Source organism: Hyperolius riggenbachi, chromosome 6 (genome assembly GCF_040937935.1).
Source record: "Hyperolius riggenbachi isolate aHypRig1 chromosome 6, aHypRig1.pri, whole genome shotgun sequence".
NCBI classification, from domain to species: Eukaryota; Metazoa; Chordata; class Amphibia; order Anura; family Hyperoliidae; genus Hyperolius; species Hyperolius riggenbachi.
In genome coordinates, this window is record NC_090651.1 from 321,875,981 (window position 1) to 321,891,873 (window position 15,893).

General features: G+C 48.0%; 1 protein-coding gene across 1 annotated transcript in view; it reads right to left on the minus strand.

Moving 5' to 3' along the window:
* The window catches only part of CLEC11A (C-type lectin domain containing 11A), a 43,762-nt gene extending 29,065 nt beyond the window's left edge, over positions 1 to 14,697 (minus strand). Inside the window, exons 1-2 of the mRNA XM_068241407.1 lie at positions 14,241 to 14,697; positions 5,756 to 6,197 (exon numbers count right to left, since the gene is read on the minus strand). Coding sequence (XP_068097508.1) covers positions 5,756 to 6,197; positions 14,241 to 14,405 — 607 coding nt within the window. The 5' untranslated portion in view covers positions 14,406 to 14,697. The remainder of the gene's footprint in view (positions 1 to 5,755; positions 6,198 to 14,240) is intronic.
* Positions 14,698 to 15,893: the final 1,196 nt, after the last annotated feature.

The following is a 15,893-nucleotide window of genomic DNA, read 5'->3' on the forward strand; positions in this document are numbered from 1 at the left end:
TGCTATTTGTCTTAGTGAATCAAGCCCTATGTCTTAACTTAACACTACTCTTACCCAGAACCCTCCCTCTACCAATGCCTAGCAACCCAAAGACCTCCCTCTACCAATACCTAATCCTAAGCCCTCCCTCTAGCGATGCCTAACCCTAAGACCACCCTGTACATATGCCTAACCTGTAACCTCCCCCAGGTAGTGCCTAACACTTAACCCCTGTGGCGCCTAACACTTAACCCCCCCCCTCTCCTAACCTTAACCTACCAAAGCTGTGATTTGCATCAAACAAAGAAATTCAAGCGCCTGGAGGGCCCTTCCCTTCTTTGCCGCAAATCGCAGCTTCTAGAATGGTTGTCCATGACGACTCCCTTTTTCCAGATGGGTTCCTGTGCCCTTTTTTTCCTGTTCCCCCGTTGGACTGCTGGATAGCATAATAGACCCACCATTCAGCTATCCATTTGAAAGGGCCCTATGATGTGTTTGTATCAAAGCCTCTTCCCAGTCATTGGATTAGTCCTGGTTTCTGAATGAGAAACGCTGGTGTCCAAGCCCTATTGCATAGAGCCAAGTCAGTCCACGCCATGCCCTGATGGACCAGAAAGTCAGAAATATGTTGTATGCATGTTGGGTTGATGTGGCTCTGTAAAATGTATAAGCTATGGGCTCACTATATACTAGTGGTTCTGGATGTGTGTCTGGCTTCTAGGGGCACAAAGAAATAATTGGTGGCATAGTGGTTAGCGCTCTCGCCTTGCAGCACTAGGTCCCCAGTTTGAATCCCAGCCAGGTCAACATCTGCAAGGAGTTTGTGTGTTCTCCCCGTGTCTGTGTGGGTTTCTTCTGGGCACTCTGGTTTCCGCCCACCTCCCAAAAACATACAGATAAATTAATTGGCTTCCCCCTATATTGGCCATAGACTTCGATACATACATTACATGATAAATACATAGACATATGACTATGGTAGGGATTAATTAGATTGCGAGCTCCTCTGAGGGACAATTAAGTGACAAGACATGATAATTTGTACAGTGCTGCAGAAGATGTCGAAGGTATATAAATAATAATATTATTTGGGAGTGATGCATCATGGGAAACCACACTTGCTCACTTAAAGCTGAATTACTGCAAATACCTTCTGTTTTATGTAGGCAAAATTATATTTTTGCTGCGCATGCCCACGATGTGTAAGCGCCCGCACGCCCGCGACACTTGCACACATGCCCCTCCTCCCCCCGCCCCCATCCTCCCGTACTGACTAAAATGTGACCGCGTGCCGAGCATGTGCGCCGGCAAAAAAAGGCACAGACACAGGGACAGATGAGGATGCAGGGACACAATGGTTTATTATATAGGATAATTAGCACCTTCAGAGCTCCTATAATTTTTGAGCCTAAAAAACGAATACACATTTGCATGCATTTGAGCACTTATCTCTAGGTCCTGCCATTTTTATATACAGGGGGATTCTCTCCCTTTATTCATCTAAGATAATTCACTGCACACGCGGCTTAACCTTGAGCTAATCAATAATTATTTTTTTTTCTTGTTATGGAGTCTACTTATGCATTTTAAGCTCATCAATCCAAATATAGTACTGTATGTTTACTGGTGGTAGTTCCAACTCAGAGATGGTGAAAATAAATCAAAAAGCTATTTTATCTCCAGCCAGAGGATAGAGACAGGTTATTTAGCAGCTTGTAGGATGTATTGCTGGGGGCACAACTGCAGCAAATAGACATGGGGTTATAAGGAGTGGGATTTTCTTACTTACATTGAAAGAGCCTCATCAGATGTGGAACCCCCATCAGAGGTAAATTAACATGAAAGGCAAGATTGCAGTTTCTGCCCACCGCTGATGGTCACCTACCGTATTTTTCGTACTATAAGACGCTCCTGACCATAAGACGCATCTAGGTTTAGAGGAAAAAAACCAGGGGAAAAATATATACTAAACTTGGTGCATCCATGGTGAAGGCGCATCTTGTGGATTATGCCCCTTTGTACCTCATATCCCCTTGCACCTCTTGTGTCTCCCTGTGTCCTCCTCTGTTCCCCTTGTGTCCTCCATGTGTCCGCCTCTGTCCCCCTTGGGTCCGCCTCTGTCCTCGTGTCCTCCTTTATGCCCCTTTGTGTCCCCCTGTGTCCTCTGTTTGTCCCCGTGTCCTCCTCTGCATGGGCACAGTACAGGGAGTCCCCAACATTGCGGCTGTTTGGAGGTTCGCATTGGCAGGCGTTCACAAGTCTGGAACTCCCTGCATTTGGACTATAAGACGCAGTGACTTTTTCCCCCACTTTTGGGGGAGAAAAAGTGAGTCTTGTAGTTCAAAAAATACAGTAACTTTTTTTTAGTAAGATTTGGTTGGAGCTAGCATCTACCAGATCACTAGACTCTGCTTAGTCTCTAGGCAACCGCCTAGGTTTGCCTTGTGGATGATCCGGCTCTGACCCCCATGCTTGGCTACCTATATATTTCCCATTCAGTGTGTAACCACTTTCTTGAGCCCCTATTTATGGAAAGCCCATTGCTTGTGCCCCTATTAACCTCTTGACGACCAGCTAACGCCGATTGGCGTAAACTGGTCGTCTGCGGGTTACCATGGAAATGGCCGATCGAGCGGCCTTTCCATGTCAGTTCACAGGGGGTGTCTCCGTGAACAGCCGGAGAGCCGCCGATAGCGGCTCGCCGGCAAAATGTAAACAGGCGGGGAAGAAATCCCCGCTGTTTACATGATACGGCGCTGCTGCGCAGCAGCGCCGTAAGTCAGATCGGCGATCCCCGGCCTCTGATTGGCCGGGGATCGCCGGCATATGATAGGCTGAAGCCTATCCCACAATGCGCAGGACGGATATCCGTCCTGCGCAGCCCAGGAAGGGAGAGGGAGGTAAGGGGAGGGAGCGCACAAAACGCTGCGGAGGGGGGCTTTGAGGAGCCCCCGCTACCCACTAATGGCCGGCGGCGATCAGACCCCCCCAGCAGGACATCCCCCTAGTGGGGAAAAAAGGGGGGTAGTCTGATCGCCCTGCTGCACTGCTGATCGGTGCTGCGGGCTGTAGAGCCCACGCAGCACCGATCAGTGAAAATTCCCCTGGTCGGCAAGTGGTTAAATTGGTGTCCCCAGTAACAATACAGTATATAGCCCATTACATGTGGGCTCAGAAAAGTGTAATCCCTTGCAATTCTTTATGCAAATTTATGCAGCTTAAAAATGGACTAATCAGATTGAACCGTGACAGCATTCCATTGGTCCATTTTCAAGCTGCATAATCACTGGCCGAGGCGGCGACTCTGTACACACAGTGGATTATTGGCTGAGGTGGTCACCGCTCCTATGCTGCTCATACTCCAAAAATATCACATTGGTGCTGAAAAAGACCTGTCCTCAAAGGCAAATTACACAGATAGTTAGAACTTGCGGTATTTGCAACACATCGGTGGCTCCAATAAAACTCCACTACTTTATTTCACATTAAAGCAGGACAGACAACAATGGCTGACATGTTTCAGACAGCATTGTGTCTTTAGTCTCAGCCTTTATGTATCTTAAGTCTTAGCCTCTACCGTGTTTCCCTGAAAATAAGACGATGTCTTACCGGTATATTAATTTTTGCTCCAAATGTTGTACTAGGGCTTATTTTCAGGGTATGTCTTATATTTCTATGAACGCACAAGCTCCTCTGCTACGTGTCTTCCCCATTGTGCCGCCTCTTCCTCTGCTGTGATTGGCCCAATGACAGTGCCTTGGTCCTGCCCATGAGACCATTGGTAGAAACACAAGTTGCCATACTTGTTCCCCTTACTGCAGCTCGGGCTTACTTTGGGGGTAGGGCTTATATTTCAAGCATGCTCAAAGATGCTACTGAGGCTTACTTTCAGGGGATGTCTTCATTTCAGGGAAAGAGGGTATGTGTCTTTAGTCTTAGCCTCTATATGTCTTTAGTGTTAGCATCTATGACTAAAGACACATTGCTGTCTTAAATGCGTCAGCCATTTTAGTCTGTCCTGCTTTGTTGTGAAATAAAGAGTGGCATTTTACTGGATCCATTTAGGTATTACGGTCCTGTTCTATATCTATCTTAGTAGCTTCGAAGGGAACCCGAGGTGAGAGGCATATGGAGGCTGACATGTTTATTTACGTTTAACTAATGCACATTGCCTGGCTGGTTTGCTGACCTCTGCCTCTAATACTTTAAGTCATATACCCTGAACAAGCATGCAGCAGATCTAATGTCTATTGAAGATAGTCTGAAGCGACTTTAAAAACAGCTTTTTAGCTTATATTCTACATGGGTATGTTTGCCCCAGCTAAAACGCCGCTCTCTTGCGGCTGAACGAGGGGTCTTTACCCCCCAAATCCCCTCTGTGGTGTCCGGGGCTCGCTTCCTGTTGAGGCAGGGCTAATGGCTGCAGCCCTGCCTCTCAGCGCGTCTATCAGCGCTGATTGCTGCATCTCCCCGCCCCTCTCTGTCTTCCTTCACTGAGAGGGGCGGGGGAGAGGCGGAGATCCGCTGCTAATAGACACGCATGGAGGCAGAGCTGCAGCCATTAGCTCTGCCTCCAGGAAGAGCAAAATCTACGACCAAGTTGGTTGTGGATTTTGCAGGGGGGATTTGGGGGATAGCTGCGTTTTAGCTGGGGCAAACATGCCCATGTAGAATATAAGCTAAAAAGCTATTTTTAAAGTCGCTTCAGAGTCTCTTTAAAGAGAACCCGAGGTGGGTTTGAAGAATATTATCTGCATACAGAGGCTGGATATGCCTATACAGCCTAGCCTCTGTTGCTATCCCAAACCCCCCTAAGGTCCCCCTGCACTCTGCAATCCCTCATAAATCACAGCCACGCTGGTGACAAACAGCTTGTCAGAGCTGGCTGTGTTTATTTCTATAGTGTCAGTCTGCTGCTCTCCCCGCCTCCTGCAGAACTCCAGTCCCCGCCTGCATCCCTTCCCTCCCTGCTGATTGGAGGGAAGGGATGGGGGCAGGGACCGCAGCTATGCAGGAGGCGGGGAGCAGCTGAGACTGACACTACAGATGTAAACACAGCCTAACAGCACGGCTGTGATTTATAAGGGATTGCAGAGTGCAGGGGGATCTTAGTGGGGTTTGGGATAGCAACAGAGGCTGGGCTGTATAGGCAGATCCAGCCTCTGTATGCAGATAACATTCTTTAAACACACCTCGGGTTCTCTTTAAGGATGGTCGGAAATGCGGATTTCCGATTCTTTGGAAACTCTGATTTCTGATTTCGCAGAAATTCCAATTTCTGCCAATGCCTACTACCGATTCTGCGGGTTTCCGATTCCCATTTTCCAATGAGTCTTTTTTTGGTCATTTTTAGCATTCTCTGATTGGCTACATACTTCCGAGTTGACTTTGCATTCTCTGATTAGTCCAATGCTTCTGAGTTCTGTGATTGGGCAACAATTGCAGAGTTGCAGTATTTCCGCAGAAATGGGATTTCCAATCAGATATGCTGATTTCTGATCGGAAATGTGGAAATTTCACTTCCGCGGGATCCAAATGAGCATCCCTAATGTCTATGACAAATCTGACAAGATAAGCTGCATGCTTGTTTCAGGTGTATGATTTAGACCCTACTGACCAGAAAAATCAGCAGGACGGCCAGGCAACTGGTATTGTTAAAGGGTAAATAAATATGGCAGCCTCCACAGGTCTTACACCTCGGGTTCCTTTTAAAACAAACCAGAATATCTGTATGTACGCATGTTGAAGACCTGGCGTCAGTGGCGTGAACACTTACAGATATATGATAAGTTGTCATCTGCGGGTACAGTGGTTGGTACTTGTGCTGTGGTTGCTGCTCCTGTTACTGTATCACCAACATCCATCTTATCTTCTTCTTGGACATCTTCCACCTTCTTCTTCTGTACCTTCTCCTCCTCCTCCTCCTCTTCCACCTCTTTCTTCAGCTCCTCCTCCTCTTCCACCTCCTTCTCCTGCGTCTCATCCTCCTCTTCCTCGCCAGCCTTCTTCTGCATCTCACCCTGGTCCTCACCCATCTCTGTCTGCTGCACTTGCACCTCTTTCTCCTTGTCCTCTACTTGCAGCTTCTCCTCTTTCTTCTCCTCCTTCTTGGGAACAGATATTAAGGTGATATTGAAAGATAACTTGGCTTCAGTTTTTGGAGGCAGCACAGGAGGATCCTCTGGAGGCAGAGTCACATCCAGGTCACCTAGCAAAAACTACAGACAAGGGACTATGTTATTTCTTTCATAACACTACTTTCATGTTAAGGACTTACGATTTGAACGGCCTAAAAAAAGTTATGGACCTCACATCAATTTCAGACCTCAGGGCAGACGATCAGCGGCTTCCTTTTCACTTTGCTGCGCTCTGTTATCTAAATCCACCTTTTTATTGCAGTGCCCAACCCTCCCCAGGGTTGCCTTATCTTATGGCGATTAGAATTGCCGCTTTAAAAATCCAGCGCCTGCACAGTTTGCCGAGCCGCTAGTGCGGCTGCGCAGGTTTTTAGCTCTGTCCGCGGGCCGTCCTCTCTCCCAGTGCTCTGATCTACTGGAGTGCCCACATGACCACCCACATGACTACTAGCAGTGCCTATCAGCCGCGGCTCCTCAGCAGACACGAGTAACACTGAGCTATGATTAATTGAAATGTGCAGGGAACGTCCTCGCTCATTCAGCGCTACTTGTGTCTGCTGATTTTTAAAGCAACGATTCTAAACGCCATCAGATAAGGCGAACCTGGGGAAGGTCAGGCACTGCAATGAAAGCTGGATTTAGATAAGAGTGCAGCAAAGTGAAAAGGAAGCCGCTGATCATCTGTCCTGAGGTCTGCAATTGCTATGAGGTACATAACTTTTTTTAGGCCTTTTACATCGTAAGTTCTTTAATGCCTCGTTCACATTGGGTGCGTTCAGAAACGTATTTAAGTGCATGATGAAAAACGCATGCGTTGATGAGCATTTCATAACGTGTTGCAGTGCATTGGGGTGCGCTTTTTTTAAGCGGACCCGTGCATTTTACATGTGCTTAAACACGCGTGAACACATTTTTGTTCAGCACGATTTGCTTATTTGATGTAGCAGTTGTCAATGGTTTTTTTAATTTTAACCACTTAAAGTGAACCTAAAGTCAGGGGAAAAAATGAGATTTACTCACCAGGGGCTTCCCTCAGCCCCCTGCAGCCGATCGGTGCCCTCGCAGCTCCGCACCGATGGTCCACGACCCGCCGGCGAACACTTCCGCAATAGCAGCATAGGGGGCGATATACAGGCTGGGAACGCGAAGAATCACTCGCGTTCCCATGCCTGTGGGCCGGTGACGGCCAAACCGGAAGTGTTCGCCGGTGGGTCCTGGACCATCGGAGCGGAGCTGCGGGGGCACCAATCGGCTGCAGGGGGCTGAGGGAAGCCCCGGGTGAGTAAATCTCATTTTTTTTCCCCTGACTTTAGGTTCACTTTAAGGACCACGGTGTTAACCCCCCCCCCCCTCCCCCCCCAGTGACCAGGCCTTTTTTGACAAATTGGGCCACTGCAGCTTGAAGGCCTTGCTGCAGGGACGCACAACTCAGCACACAAGCGATTTCCCCACCCCCTTTTCTCTCCGACAGCGCTTTCTGTTGGTTGGCTCAGATCGCCCCCAGGAATGTTTATTTTTAATAAATATTTATTTTATTATTTTTTATTAAATTTCTTTCTTTATTTTTTTTTTGTTTTAACCACCCTCCCTCCCAACGGCAGCCTATCACAGCCGATCGCTCCTGTGCCCCCCAGGGGGAAAGCCGTGTCACACGGCTGTCCCCAGTACTAACTAAATAGACGGTGTTTTCGCCATCTAACAGTCTCCGAGCGGCGTTCGCCGCTGGGAGACTGAAGGCGGGGCTGCCGTACTGCTCACACCAATCGGCGTAGAGCAGCCGTGCTCAACCTACAGCCCGCGGGCCATTTGTGGCCCACGAAGCCAGTTTCTGTGGCCCGCGTGGTGTCTGCCCGCGGTGTCCTGCGGAGGGGGAGAGGATCGGGTGGTATTGCGTACTATCGGCACTCGGCAGGTATTGCGTCTCGCGCATACACCAGCGTGTGCTCTGTATTCAGCCCTGGGTAGCGCATGGTATAGTTAGAAATCAACCTAATTCCTATTGGAGGAAGGTTCCTGCAGTAACCAATGAGCGAGGCTTTCTAACTATCCCAGCGCTACCTGGGGCTGAATACAGAGCACACGCTGGTGTATGCGTGAGACGCAATACCTGCCGAGTACCGATAGTACGCAATACTACCCGATCCTCTCCTCCTCCGCAGGACACCACGGGCAGACACCGCGGGCAGACACCGGGGCACACGCAGAGCTGACAGCCTCCTCAGCCAGCACACTACAGGCCACGTGTGGGTAATTAGGCCTCTGTTCCACCTCAGCAGAGCTGACAGCCTCCTCAGCCAGCACACTACAGGCCACGTGTGGGTAATTAGGCCTCTGTTCCTCCTCAGCAGAGCTGACAGCCTCCTCAGCCAGCACACTACAGGCCACGTGTGGGTAATTAGGCCTCCGTGCCTCCTCAGCAGAGCTGACAGCCTCCTCAGCCAGCACACTACAGGCCACGTGTGGGTAATTAGGCCTCTGTTCCACCTCAGCAGAGCTGACAGCCTCCTCAGCCAGCACACTACAGGCCACGTGTGGGTAATTAGGCCTCTGTTCCTCCTCAGCAGAGCTGACAGCCTCCTCAGCCAGCACACTACAGACCACGTGCGCATTACTGCATACACCCAGGTACCGTACTGGACTCTGATACCATTGCTGCATTAATATGCCCTGTGCATACACCCAGGTACCATACTGGACTCTCATACCATTGCTGCATTAATCTGCCCTGTGCATACACCCAGATACCATACTGGACTCTGATACCATTGCTGCATTAATCTGCCCTGTGCATACACCCAGGTACCATACTGGACTCTGATACAGGCGCGGAGCTACTGGGGGGTCGGGGTAGGACATGTGCCCCGGGGCACTAGGTCCCCAAGGGCGCCCAGCTGAGCTGCGTGTTTGTTTGTTTTTTTTGGGGATAGCGCTGCCGCCCCCACTCCACATCCGGCCCTGCTGTGCATCGGATGCTACATCGCGCCCGCTTATCCCAACTGCGATGCCACCCCACTCTCTACATCTCTCCGACTCTGTCGGCATTACAACCCCTGTGACAGTCAGGGGGAAGGGGCGGTGTGCGTAAACTTCCGTCGGGGCTCTCTAGGTAGAGTGTAGCCGCTCAAGCATGAGCTTTATCTTCGGAGAGGCGAGACAGGGAGCAGGCTTCAGCTGTTTCGCGCTGCTACAGCTCCAGCTGGAGAGAGAGTGTGGGATGTCCCCCCACCTCAAGAGGAAACTTCAAAGGCTGTCTGCGCTGGTAAAGTATTTTTCTTCTTCTTTGGGCTGTTGGATCGTGCGGAGGTTAGAGATGGGGGGAGGGGGCATTGTACAATGTGTGTACATTGTGGTGTGTGCCAGAGTATGTGTGTGTGTGTGTACAGTGTGTGTATGTATGTATGTGTGTGTACAGTGTGTGCCAGAGTGTGTTTTGTGTCCCCACAGTGTGTGCCAGAGTGTGTGTGACCACAGTGTGTGTGTGCCAGAGTGTGTGTGTCCACAGTGTGTGGGTGTACCAAAGTGTTTGTGTGTATGTGTGTGCCAGTGTGTGTGTGTGTACTGTGTGTGTGTACCCACAGTGTGAGCGTGCGTGTCTTTGTGTCCACAATTTGTGTGCCAGAGCTTGTGTACCTACAGTGTGTCTCAAAGTGTATTTGTGTCAGAGTATGTATGTGTGTGTGTGTTCTGTTTTTTTTAAAAAGCATGCTTTCTGGGGAAAGGAAGGGGGTTGTTGTGGGTTGAGGAGGTATTGTCCAGGCCATTGGCTGCTTAGGAGAAGCACCCCTGAGGAAAAGAAAGGGTAGTCGGGTGCCGCAGCCGCTGCTCTGGTCTGGACCAGACCAGAGTAGCGGCAAATCCATTGCTCGCTGTGACGAGACTGAGGTAAGTTCCGCCCGCCGCTGCCAGCCACCCGGACATTACTTCTGGAGGGGACAGCGAGGGAGGGAGAGCCCCCTAAGGTGAGGGAAGGGGGGAGATGGCCTCCCTCCACTGCGCTGGTCCCCTCCTGCTGGGGGCACACCTGACTACCTATTCTGGGGACATATACCCCCTGGCTACATATACTGGGCACATATACCCCTGGCTACATATACTGGGCACATATACCCCTGGCTACATATATACTGGGCACATATACCCCTGGCTACATATACTGGGCACATATACCCCTGGCTACCTGTTCTGTGGACATCTCTACCCCTGGCTACCTGTTCTGGGGACATTTATACTGCTGGCCACCTATTCTGGGGACATTTATACTGCTGGCCACCTATTCTGGGGACATCTATACTGCTGGCCACCTATTCTGGGGACACCTATAGACCTGGGGCTACCTATTTTTGGGGAACCACTGCTGTCAGATTGAGTGTATTTTGGGGAACTGCTGCCAGGTGAGAGGTGTCTACCATATTAAGGGGGCATCTGCCTATTTATGTGAAATGCTGTCTATTTATGTGCCTCATGACCGCCGAATTTGTCTTGTTGGGGGCCTCATGATTTGTTGGGGGTTCTCAAGATCGCTGAATTTGTCTTGTTGGGGGCCTCATGATTGCTAAATTTGTCTTGTTGGGGGCCTCATGATTGCTGAGTTGGTCATGTTGGAGGCCTCATGATTGCTCAATTTGTCTTGATGGGGGGGGGGGCTCATGATTGCTGAATTTGTCTTGGAACATGCTGGAAGGTACATACTGAGGGAGGGTGGGTGAGCGTGAGCCTGCTACCTTCCTGTACATTTGGCTCCACCCATAACCACGCCCACAATTAATATGGGGTCACGCCCCTTTTTGGCGCGGCGCACCCTTCACCTTAGGGGGCGCATTAATAGTCTTTGTCCCCGGGCGCTAAAAGCCCTAGCTACGCCTCTGCTCTGATACCATTGCTGCATTAATCTGCCCTGTGCATACACCCAGGTACCGTACTGGACTCTGATACCATTGCTGCATTAATCTGCCCTGTGCATACACCCAGGTACCGTACTGGACTCTGATACCACTGCTGCATTAATCTGTATTAAGAATAAATGTTACAAATTTGGAGCCAAATATCCAGAAATTGGTTTCTGAAAAACAGCCGCAAACTTCTCATTAAGAAAATGTGCATCAAATGGTGAGTACAACAATTCTTATATTGTCGTTTTCTTTCCATTTCCAACACCATGTTAACTGTTACTAGAAAAACGTTAAACGTTTTACATCGAAATTTTGTATGTATGTGTGCCGGTCCTCGAGATTTTTCTTGATTTGAAGTTCGGCCCTCAGGCCAAAAAAGGTTGAGCACCACTGGCGTAGAGCAGTTGGCAAGAAGTTACATTTTTTTTAAATTAGAGGTAAAGACGCATCTCCAAAGCGCATTGTTATGCACTTCTACGCACTTAAAAAGTGCAACCATTCACTTGCATTGCTACATCCCGATCGCATTGCCAGTCTGCATTAATGATGGAGCCCTAAACGTGCTTGAACGCATTTTTATTTGGCATGTTTTGCTTATTAATGTGGCAGTTGCCAATAAAAATGTGTTTTCATTTGAAAATAATTTTTGTTTTTTTTTAATTGGGGTAAAAAACACATCTCCAAAGTGCATCGCTATGCACTTCTCTGCCCTAGAAAAGTCCACTCATTCACTTGCATTGCTGTGTGCTTCGCAGCGCAGTGCACAGAAATGCCTGCAACACCACGTTTCTCAAACGGACAGTAACAAAGAGCATAGATGTGAACGTGGTACATTAGAATCAATGTAAAATGCTGTACCTAGCAAAGTGCTGTAAAAAGCATACAGCAACGTCCCTAGTTTGAACGAGGACTAACAAAGCGCATAGATGTGAACTTGTTACATTAGAATCAATGGAGAAAGCTGTACCTAGCAAAGCGCACAGCGCAACACGCTGGTAAAAGCGTACAGCAACATCCCTAGTGTGAACGAGGCCGAGGTCAGAAATTCTGTGCGAGCTGTGAAAACCCCTTTCACCCACAAGATTTGTACACAGCACTTTATATTCCTAGAAATGCCTATAATTATCAGGTAGTAGCTTATATTTGCTAGCCTGGTGTAACAAATGCGGAATAATCTCCGTGATCAGCGCACAAGGCGTGCGCTGACACGGCGGAAATCTTCCACAAGCGTATGAAGGGGGGAACCCAGCTTTGGTGCAAGCACCAGTAGAGGGCAATTCCCACCGGCAGATGGCGCTGTGGAGTGCAGACGAGTACAACCGCTGCACGGCCACAGATGCCAGATGGGGATTGTACAGTTCAAGACAATGCAGGGCTGAACAGCCCATAAAGAGAAAGAGCACAGGTACAGGATGAATGTGTGTTCACCAATCTAGTCGCGACCCTGCGACGGTGAACACACATCAGCAGAAACAAAAGTAGGAACGCGATCGCGAGAAGGGCGATCGCCAGAAGTGACACAAGACAGATCAGAACAGAACACAAGAGGAGCAAAGGCAAAGCAAACGACAATGAGAAGTAACGAAAATAACAAACGCTAACTAAACACGAACACCGCACTCATTCGCAACAGCGAACGCGTTTACAGCACAGTCTCCGCATGTGTTAAGCACAACAGAGACAAGCACGCCTAACTAACCACCGACAGACAAACACGAAACAGAGAGCGCGAGCGCTTGCTTATCGTTACCTCACCAAGCCTACAGCAAGCGTTCGTCTCAGACAAGACGGACAAACGGAAAACAGGAATAAGCTACGAAGGATCCACAGCCGCTACCGCTAGGGGCTAGTGCGATCCAAGCAAGACAGGCAGATGAGATAGCTGGTAGCAACCTCTGCTCCAGCTATACTCCAGGAAAACAGAACAGAAGGATCCACAGCACTAGCGCAAGGCTAGTGCGATCCAGGCAAGACAGATCAGAAGGATCCACAGCACTACCGCTAGAGGCTAGTGCGATCCAGGAAAACAGAACAGAAGGATCCACAGCGCTAGCGCAAGACTAGTGCGATCCAAGCAAGACAGATCAGAAGGGGCTACCGGTAGCAACCGCTGCCCCGGTTAGCACCCAGACAAACAGAACGATTTCCTGTCGACCACCGCTGGGACAGGACAATCGCAACAGACAGACAAAACAGATAGGCAATCTAACTGCACTAGGAAACTGCCTAGTACAGTTCCAAGAATTACTCTAAGATAACTTTAACAAGAAATAGCATGGCTGACACTCTAGGAGTGTTTCAACAAACCCTGAAGGAATGACCAGCAAAGGATTGTGGGTGATCCCAACCTTTATACTGCCAGCAGCTAGATGATTTGCATAACCAATGTATGCAAATCCCTCAGCAGCAGAGCAGGTCTGGAACTTGCAAGACAAAGCCAGGTCTCTTATCCAGAGACCTGCATCCCTCAGACACAAGGAATGGTCAAACAGCTGTCTGCCTGTGCAGCCAGCTGAGCGGATCCTTACACCTGGCTTCTAGTTCCTCCTCTCCCTCTTAAATTAAAGGCTCTATTCAATAATGTAATGTACACTACTTGTACCAGTGATTTTGTGTTTGTTCTAAATGATGAGCTTAAGACCTCCATACAATATTTGAGGTACTAGCCACAGAGCAGGTTTAAGTAATATCAGCATGCCCGCATAGGTAAGTGCTCACCAGTTTGGGGGCCCTAGACCATTGCCCTATGAAAGACCAGCCTGGCTATCAGTATAGGCACAATTTTGCTCAGAGAAACCCTTTTGCGTAGATAACAACTGAAGTTTCTTAACTCTTCCTGTACTGGAAACAATATATGACTTGTTTCTTTGCTATTCATGATCTATTTCTTAGCTGTACTACACATACAATTCATTATTTCATACATTTATTTTCACTTCAGATTCCCTTTAAGCAATCCCAGTTGCCTGGCCATACTGCTGATCCTTTGCCCCTTATACTTTTAGCCTTAGACCCTGAACAAGCGTATGCAGATCATGTGTTTCTGACAGTCCGCTCTGACACAGATTAGCTGCATGCTTGTTTCTGGTGTGATTCAGACACTACTGCAGCCAAACAGACCAGCAGGGCTGCCAGGCAACTGGCATTATTTAAAAGGAAATAAATAAAGCAGCCTCCATATCCCTCTCACTACAGTTGTCCTTTAAATGTTGTAACGATCCCGAACTAGTCTCACCTTTCTCAGGTTTTCTAAGTCGATCTTTTGCTCCTCCGACAAAATGTGGTTCTCCATTTCAGACACCTCATTAGCGATTCTCTTCCCGTTCACCTTCTCTCTGGCCTGGCTGCTGGGGAATTGGCTCAAACACAATAACATTAGGAATACACTGCTGCGTAACATCTTAAAGGAAGAAAATGAAGATCTATCCTCTCTCTGACAAGTCCAATCAGGCTCCTGCCACTTCAGACGGCTGTTTCGGCTGCTCAGCTTGGGTTTCTCTCCCTGTCCGTGGTGAACTTTCTTTGTTTCGTCTCTAGAATTCCTCGCATGAGGTTGTTCTTAAATACAGGAAATGTCAGGTTTTTTTTTCCGTGCGTCGGCAGTGCAGTGGCCAGGGGTTCGGGCCAATTAACACAGCGCAGCAGATGAGGGGAAAGTTGGAGTAAAGGAGGGTTCGTCTTTTATGCAATACTGATGTGTTTACTAATGCGGCCACAGATTCAGAATGAAAACACAACAGTTGCTACAAGAGTTTTGTTTTAACAGAAAAGGGGCTACAAAAACAGAGCCAAGTGTTTATTATTTGTTTATATTTATGTAAACACAGGAGCGTAGAAACTCGTACTGGTGGTTTTAAAGTGGTTAAGTCACACCCCTGCCACACCCCTAATCAAACTCCCCTAGTCACGCACGAAGATTTCATAAGAAAAATATGTTGTTTATAATTTGAACTGCCTACTTTTTGGGCGATAGTGGCCCTTTAAGTGTCCCTCTTTCTTATGTCAAAAAGATGGAAGGTATGCTTTATCTAATGTAATGAATATGTACCAGTATTGGTAATGTTTCAAACCACACATCAACTATGCATGCGTGTTGTACTTTATGTTGCTGGATGTTCTGATTGCACTGTATGTTAACTACTTATGTATCTGCGCTCCCCACTGCTGTCTGTCTTGTACTCTGTACAGTGATACAGAAGATAATATAATACCACAAAGTAAAAACAATTCCTTATGCTGCGTACACACTGGCGACTATGGTCGTTTGAAATAGCTCATTAACGATCGTTCCGCCGACAATCGGGGAAAGAACTTTACCCAACGATCATTAACACGAACGACAAAAGAACGACATCGGGAAGATGGAAATATCCAACCTGACGGATCATATCTACCGACAATCTTTACAAAACAATAGTGTGTACAGACATCGGCCGAGAACGATCGTTACAAGGGCCAATGCGCCTGCATTGAATTCTGCCCAGCTTCAGTACTTCCTTTGTAGCGCGGCCGTAAAGATTGTTACATTGCTCATTTCAATTAAACTTTGTTTTCAAGTTAACAATCATATATTTGTATCTATTGTAACTCCAGGTCAGTGTTTTTTTTTATTTTATATAAATATGTACGCAACATTTCCTTCTGATCGTTCTTTTCTGCGAGAACTTTCGTTAAAATGTGTATGATGATCGCTGCATCCCATCGTTGCATACCAATCTTTCCAATATCGTTCGTCTGGTAACTATCATTCTTTGCAAACGATAGTTATCGCAAGTGTGTACGAAGCATTACTCTCTCTTTAATTTTCTTTTCTTTTTTTTACTCAGGTAAGACTTTCACTTGATCTGCATAATTCTGGCCACGTCTTTCTGTGCACAGTTTTCTGGTC